Source organism: Vicia villosa, linkage group LG1 (genome assembly GCF_029867415.1).
Source record: "Vicia villosa cultivar HV-30 ecotype Madison, WI linkage group LG1, Vvil1.0, whole genome shotgun sequence".
Classification (NCBI taxonomy): domain Eukaryota; kingdom Viridiplantae; phylum Streptophyta; class Magnoliopsida; order Fabales; family Fabaceae; genus Vicia; species Vicia villosa.
Window position 1 is genome coordinate 124,011,238 of NC_081180.1, and position 7,403 is coordinate 124,018,640.

General features: G+C 34.1%; 1 protein-coding gene across 2 annotated transcripts; it reads right to left on the minus strand.

The window, feature by feature from the left end:
• Nucleotides 1–1,372: 1,372 nt before the first annotated feature.
• Nucleotides 1,373–6,257, minus strand: LOC131644085 (cyclin-H1-1-like). 2 transcript variants are annotated; one of them, XM_058914477.1, is made up of 14 exons: nucleotides 5,849–5,978; nucleotides 5,579–5,753; nucleotides 5,310–5,360; nucleotides 5,031–5,109; nucleotides 4,756–4,874; nucleotides 4,593–4,666; nucleotides 3,899–4,019; nucleotides 3,742–3,810; nucleotides 3,517–3,558; nucleotides 2,964–3,041; nucleotides 2,817–2,875; nucleotides 2,548–2,632; nucleotides 2,319–2,407; nucleotides 1,373–2,159 (listed from the first exon to the last, which is right to left on the minus strand). In XM_058914477.1, exons 2-14 carry the CDS (start codon nucleotides 5,636–5,638, stop codon nucleotides 2,090–2,092), a joined length of 996 nt encoding a protein of 331 aa, XP_058770460.1. In that variant the 5' UTR covers nucleotides 5,639–5,753; nucleotides 5,849–5,978; the 3' UTR covers nucleotides 1,373–2,089. The 2 variants fall into 2 exon arrangements, with proteins under 2 accessions (XP_058770460.1, XP_058770459.1); XM_058914476.1 differs by lacking the exon at nucleotides 5,849–5,978 and adding an exon at nucleotides 5,993–6,257 and having other exon boundaries at nucleotides 1,374–2,159.
• Nucleotides 6,258–7,403: the final 1,146 nt, after the last annotated feature.

The following is a 7,403-nucleotide window of genomic DNA, read 5'->3' on the forward strand; positions in this document are numbered from 1 at the left end:
TGGCAATGCATAGGGAATTCTACACAAAGTTATACAAGACAAAAAAACTCATTTTGATTCAATTCAAGATGCACTTATTCCTTGTGTTAGTGGTAACACACCGTTTTTAAAATGGATGTGTTTCCTTGATACACACCACCTTAGAGTATGTATTTATTTGACAAGATATAGGTTCTTAGAGAAATTATTTCCGCTACATAGGGTGGCTTTTAAAATTGCTACATTTTGTTGGTTAATTTGAAACACGTGTGCCCAATACCAGCTACATCGATTGAGTGGATGGCACATTCAACAATTAAGGCGAAAACTTGGCTGGATCAATTTTTGGAGAGGATGGAAAAGTTCACCAAATTGAGCGAGCTTGGAAGAGAATCAAATCAGGAAAGGTCAAAGGTAGAACCAACTGCAAATTTATGGGGAATTAAATCTTTTGATGCATTTTAGATTGTAATCGATACACTTTTTGTATATATTATCGTCAACGATGTAATCTTGATACGATTTAATACATGAGTAATATATAACCTCAGCAATGATGGTGTAATTCCTAATTAATTTTTTGGTTTGTTTATGGTTTACATTGTATGTGCTTGTATACTAAGTTTCTGATTTTTTTCTGGTTCAGGTAAGTTTTCGGATATACATGTCTGAATTAACCTCAAGTATTTATAAAAAACAATCAGTGACATTTTCGGATATGCATATCCGGAGTTATCCTTTTTGTAAAATAAGTTGAGGTTTATTCGGAGATACATTTTTTAAAAGTTACCTGATACATGATAAGGTTTCTGAGGTCCAAAGTGATTCAATACTTATAAAAATAAGGTGTCTCTCAACCTTTTTTTTTTCAACACTACACACTAAAATCAGATAATGCATTTATATCTCTACCTTGCATTTGTGTATTTCAATGGCAAGAAGACGCCACTTTCATATATGATCACCGAGTAAACATCTCATAAATTTGATATCCAAATTGAATACTCTCTTACACTTTCCAAAAAATCGTTGAGTTGTTAAGCTTGAGTTTCGGTCACCCTCGTTTGACAACGACAAAAATATCCATTTCACCAATTTTGAACTGAAGACGGATGAAGATTTAAATGTTATGTGGAATGCCCTTCTCCGTTATGAATCAAATGGTCTGATAGAAGTAGATGCGAAGATTCAAAGATCCATCGAAGATAAAATCATTATGTTGCAACGTCTTGATTATAATAATATGTAGTGTTGAATTTATTGTAATGACTATATATGTAATATTGAATGTTTTAATTTAATGTCAAGTTAGTATTGATGTTTGTTTTGTTTTCAATTCAATGATACTATCATGTTTCTAGTTTTGTTTGATATATAGTATCAAGTCATTTTCAGATATACATCTTCAAATTAGCCGGAATAAAATGAAGAAATAGTTCATTCAAAGATGTATATTCGAAAATGGCCTAAATCCACTTTGTAAATGCATCTCCGAATTAACCTTTAAATAAAATGAGAAAATGTAACGTTCGAAATATATCTCCAAACATAGGACGGCATTTTTTTACTTTTTCGTCAAGGGCCCGGGAGAAGGTGACAGAATAGGTGACAGAATGTAAAGAGAAATTGCCTTTTGTTTATCTCACCATAAATCCAAACCCACTAAATTCATTGGGGGTTAAAATGTCATACAAAAGGCAATCGAAAGACATGTGGAGCAGCAAACATCCCAAAATCGGACTTACTAGTAAGCTTACTGTAGGAGTTTTCCAAATATTCATGGTCGGTCAATGTTGCTCTGGGAAGGAGCTGTTACTTGTCACTTGGGTCTGTTTGGTCCATTTGGTTTGACAATAGGAAAGAGATTTTTATAAAGGAAATATGTAAATTTAGTGCAAATTTTAAACAAATATTTCCTCTTCTTCAAATTATCTCACTTTTGGAGGTAAGCTAAAACTAGCTCGAGAGAAGGGAAAAAAAATACAAGCTCTTCATCACCCCCACATCCTTCGTGTTCCAATCTATAACAATTAATAGAAACCCAAAAAACTCTTCCGAAATTCAGATGACGAGTACCTCAATTGAACGGAATATAAAACTAGAGAAGAGACTACACATTTTGTGCTTCTTTTGAGCTCTTTCTGGACTTGTGCTTTGATTTCTTCTCCCTCTTCTTTCCCCTGTAAGGAAATCCAAAATTATTATATAATAATCAGAAAATCTCTCAGAAAAAAACAATTGTCTGGGTCCCTACCCTAGTGTGTGTGGTGTATGTGTGTGTAGTTGGGGGGATGTAAACAACCAACAGGCAAATCCAAATCAAAGGTTAAAGAAAGTACTCGTCATGAGAGCTATGACCCCAACAAGACTTTACTTTCCGGTCAATATGCTTCAATTCCTTCTCTGAAGGACTAACGTATTTTCTAACCTGCATATATAGCCAAGGCCACATTGGTCCATGTAAACACAGTATGACATCATTACCAAGCTAATAATACGACGAGGAAATTTGGAATTACGCGTCAATAATTCAGTTTCACGGCAACTACTAGGATGAGAAACAATTACCCAAGAATCAATTGCATCCAATGATTCAAGAAGTTCGTCCATTGTGTGTGTAGAATTCTTAAGGGAAAAAACTCTGCTCAGAAAACTGCAATTAAGTGCCAGTGTAGAAGTAAATGTCTCAGTAGATACATTGATTTGGGTCAAAAAGAACAATATTAAAAATCAAACCCCAGGGGTTTGTTGTTGCATGATTATGAAACAAATTAAAGCTAAAGGAAGCGGATTATAGGAGCTGGGGATGATTATCACAAAGAAACAAGTGAAACAACCTATCAAAGTCGACAACTTTATGGAGTGCATTTGAGGTACGTAGAGCGGCCAAGGCCAACTGCATTATGATGAAACAGACAATTGTTGTCACAAAAAATACTGAATGCAACAATAGTTACAAAATTTACAGAGGACTCTGAGCATACCTGCCCAGGAGTAAATAAGAGTGGTGCATCTGTAAGCATCATTTTATCAACTTCCCGCCCTGCCGTATCTTGCAAAGCCTAAACAGCAGGAGAAAAAATTATCATGAAACAAGTAGCTATTTCTTTATAGGATTGAACGCGTATTGGTTCCAGCACCTCTCACTTGATATGTTTTTAATGTAAGTGTGTTTTTATTGTGACACTCTATGGTGCCTTTTGTGTTCAATAGGGCATTGGTACATTCTACCATTTATTGCATTCAATTGAAATATAAGTAATTGCATTATATTACAAGTAGACAAGAAACATGAATGAAGGGAATGAGATCATCTACATTTTAGAAAGAAACTGCATGATGTGCAGTTCTCAATGCAACAATTACTTCACCTATTAAGTAAGAAAATTCTATGGTAGAGATTGCCTACAGTTCTCTAAAAATTTAACACAGTCTCTCAATCCTGGACAAGGAATAAGTAATGACCGCTCATCTACCAATGACCACAACAATGTGCTCGGTCTGATGGTTAATTATGCTGGACAAAGATACTAGTACCTTGAATTTTGGAAGCTCATCCTCGCCAGCATTGCAAAATTCCTGTCAATGATCGTAGTCACAAATTCCAATCCAACATAAAATCATTAAAAAAAAGTTTAATGGTAAACAAGTCAGAGTTATCATTTCTCAACCAAAAATAAAATGAGAGAAAGCAAGATTTATTTTTAAATGCACAAAATCGTAGACATTTAAAAAGAAATCCACACAACCAATTAGACGAACCTCCATATAATCTGTAAAACCTTCAACCGAGCGATATGGAGCATAAACTATAAGATCAAAATCCAGACTCTGCATAACAACGGTTTCTTGTCATATATGAATTTAAAATATAAAATTAAAAAACTAGAACAGTTTGATATTTGAAGCCTATCCATGCCTGATAAACTATCATCTCATTATTGAGAATCATTTGATGATCTTGCGAAATCCCCTTACCAAGCTCCTCAGCAGATACATGATTTTCTTCTATCTTACAAGCAGCATATATGCAGGTCAACCTGTACAAAGGTTTCCTGAGTTATTAAGAAGCTAATGAATAAATACAACTTTTAGTAGATAATAAATAAATCATACAAATCCAATGCCAACTTTGATGAAGTATATACAATCTGAATATTTCTCATCATTCATAAGCGATTTACAGGTATATACATACATACAAGAGGTAGAGCAAACACAAACACATTAATGGGATCAAATCAGAACAGAATGAGCTAGAAGGAATCTAGGATACTAATAAAATAATAAATACAAAATATATTTACAATCATCAACAGTCACATAGCTAATCAAACAAATGATATCATATAAAATAAGTATTCAGTTCAAAGAGATAAAAAGATTAATGAAAAGAGAGTAGATAATCAATCCATCTCTCAGAAGTGCATCATCGGGTGCAGTCGTGCAACAATACATCAACCAATTTCAACATTTTCAAACAATTAATAAACTAAGTATGAGTTCACCAAATTGACCAGTGAGTCTGAATTCCTACTTAATCAACGAAACAAGTGCAATACATCATTAGTCAAAACTCAAGAGGTCGTCCCAAGGACTAAAGCAAATCTTACATTATATTTTTTGGTTGATGTTCCATCACCGACCATTGCAGATAGAACCTTTTAAAAAATATGAGGGCTGTAGCCTGTGTATCATAAACTATTTCAAAAGGTTGACAACAAAGAAACAGTGTTGCCGAAATTATTCATCAACACAGACAACGAGCTTGCCTACCTGGATCTTATGAGGGAAGTGGAAATTGTTGCACACTTCTTGTAGCTTGATTTCATAAAATACCTTCATACACCGTTCTTCTTCATTACTAAGAGGTTTTACCCGAGAATGTTTTTCAGCTGCCAAGAAATACAACTCTTGTGAGCAGTAGAAAATAGAAGTTCACACAAATAACGGAGAAAAATAATTTTCACAGCACTTAAAAACTTAAAAGACATAATGCTTTATAGACAATTGAGTAGGAAAAGGACAATAAATTTCAGAAACAACTTTACCACTATCGCTTGCGGTCGTCTGGGGTTCAGGATATGACAAAGACCCATTACTATCTACTTCCATTAGACTTGCTCCACACTATAAAAGAAATCAATAATAATCAGCAACCCAATAATAAGCTATCAAATTATATCATATTTATGATTATGATGAAATTTTTTTTTAGGAAATAAGAGAAAAGAAGTTCCAAATGAGGTTACAACCATCCAAGAAAAAACACAGCAACAAATAAGCAAACAGGGAAACTCTGAGTACAAAGACATGGAAATTCTGAGTACCTTCTCTAGGGTTTGTCTGGCTCTCTGATTAGCAGCTGTATATTTCTCAACCTAAAAGAAAAATAGGTACAAGAGAAGTTTTTTTTTTGTGAATTGTGCACATGATAAGAGAAAATTGAAACTAGTAATAAATCAAAATTCAACATCCAACCTACTATCTAACTAAAGCAATTTATGAACCCGTGCAGAGAAATAAGAGCAGCAATCTGTGAAACGTGTTGTTCATCGTGATTTCAAATGAATAGCAAAGAAAGAAAGAAAACACGTACCAGTTGTTGTGGAGTAAAGATCCACCTGGCTCGGTGGGTAGATGTCTGAAAATCAGCCATGGTTAAATAGAAACGCTAAAATTTAAATGGGGGCAAATACTGCTTGATTCTTCAAGCTGAGAACAAGTGAAGTCGGTATACTGCTCTCAGTGTTTAATCACAGGCAGTGCTCATGCTGAAAAACAGAAAATTTGAGTTGGTATTGCTCTTGGCAAGCACGACAAAAGCAACAATTAATAGAGCAGAAATACAAATTTATTATTATCAAACATGGTGATGCTAATGTTGGTGAGAAGCCGCTACAGCATTTTATCGAACACGTGGTGCGCATAATTGAGCAACATGAAATTCAAATAGATGGGTAAATTCAACAAAACAAATAAACGAAAGAAACAAAGCCAAGAGAATGCTAACCGGAGTGTGGAGGGAAACCGGATCTTTATCAACAATGTCTTCAATAACTCTCTCACAGTGTTAGGTCCGGTGAGAAGGAAGATGAAATAGAGGAATATATAATTATAGACCAGTTTTTGAAGAAAATAAGGTTTGTGAAATAAGTTGGAAGAAGAGTTTTCTTCTTCTTTGTTTATCTTGTCTTGGTTTAAAGAGAAACGTCGAGAGAGACGAGGGAAGAACTGTAATTGTGAATTGGAAAGTAGAGGATTGTGAAAACACTAGAGTACGGGTACGAGAGACAAAGAGGCCATGTTCATTTGTTTAATATTAAAAAAATTAAAACCAATATTTAGATGGTCCAGTAGTGATTGACGCTGGACTTGGTAGATTGAATTAGGATTCGATCTATAACGTCCGAAATTAATTAATTATTTAATTTATTTATTTTCGATTAACTCTCGTGAATTGTTCAGATTTCGATATGTCTGATTTAAGTTGTCGTGTAATTAGTTAATTAAATTAGTCGATTTAGTCATAGAAATAATATTAGATTAAATTAGACTAATTTTTAGGTGGGCTAGTTGTTGTGTGAGCAGTAGAAATGTGGGAGGGTAGAATTAAGCCCATTAGGAATAACATAATTATAGTGTTTCCATTATATTAGTTAATTAGAATTAGAGGAAATATATAACCTTGAAATATCAGTAAAAGAATTAGGTTAGCAGAAGAAAAATAAAAGCCAAGGGTTTGGAGAGGATACGTAGGAGCTGCAACATAGAGGCAAGGTTGGGAATTTCAATCGGAGAATTTTAGGATGACCTTCAATCCAAGGTAAGGGTCGGGTTCAAACTCTATAACCGGAATTATGATCAATGATATGTGGGATTTTGGGTTGCTGGAATTACTATTGTGTTTGGTGTTGTTTGTTGATTGTGTTAGTATTGTTTGTTGTGATGTTTTTGAAATAGATAAGGGAATTGATCCTGATTCTGTCAATGTAATGTTGTTGCAAAAGAAAATTTGTTCGTGTCGATTTAACCTAAATTGATGTTCATACTGAATGTTGTGTTAAGAGGTCGATAAAATTAGGAATGAAATTGAATTCTGGAGTTAGGAATTAGTAGGAGAAGAAGAAGAAGAAGAAGAATAAGAAGAAGAAGAAGAAGAAATGGTGGAAGAAGAAGAATTGTGGTAGGGGCCACACAAGTAAGGGGTGGGCGCCCCATATGCCTAGGATGGGCACCCTTTATTCTTAAGGTGGGGGTCACTATAATTTAGTGCATGTATTCAAGTAATATTTGTACATGTGGTTACTAGTATTTATTTATTATTTCATGAACATATGTGTAGTAGGAAACATGCCTTAATGTATCATATTGATGATTAGAAATAGTATTAAGTAGTAAAAGATGTATAAAAGTCATTTAGT

Bases quoted from the DNA above. Each gene is read 5' to 3' on its own strand.
- LOC131644085 (XM_058914477.1), bottom strand. From the start codon at position 5,638: ATGGCTGATTTTCAGACATCTACCCACCGAGCCAGGTGGATCTTTACT. The intron at 5,110-5,309 runs GTACTCAGAATT...TTTCTTTTATAG, and splicing joins CCAGACAAACCCTAGAGAAG to TGTGGAGCAAGTCTAATGGA. The intron at 2,160-2,318 runs GTACTTTCTTTA...ATTTCCTTACAG, and splicing joins GGTCATAGCTCTCATGACGA to GGGAAAGAAGAGGGAGAAGA.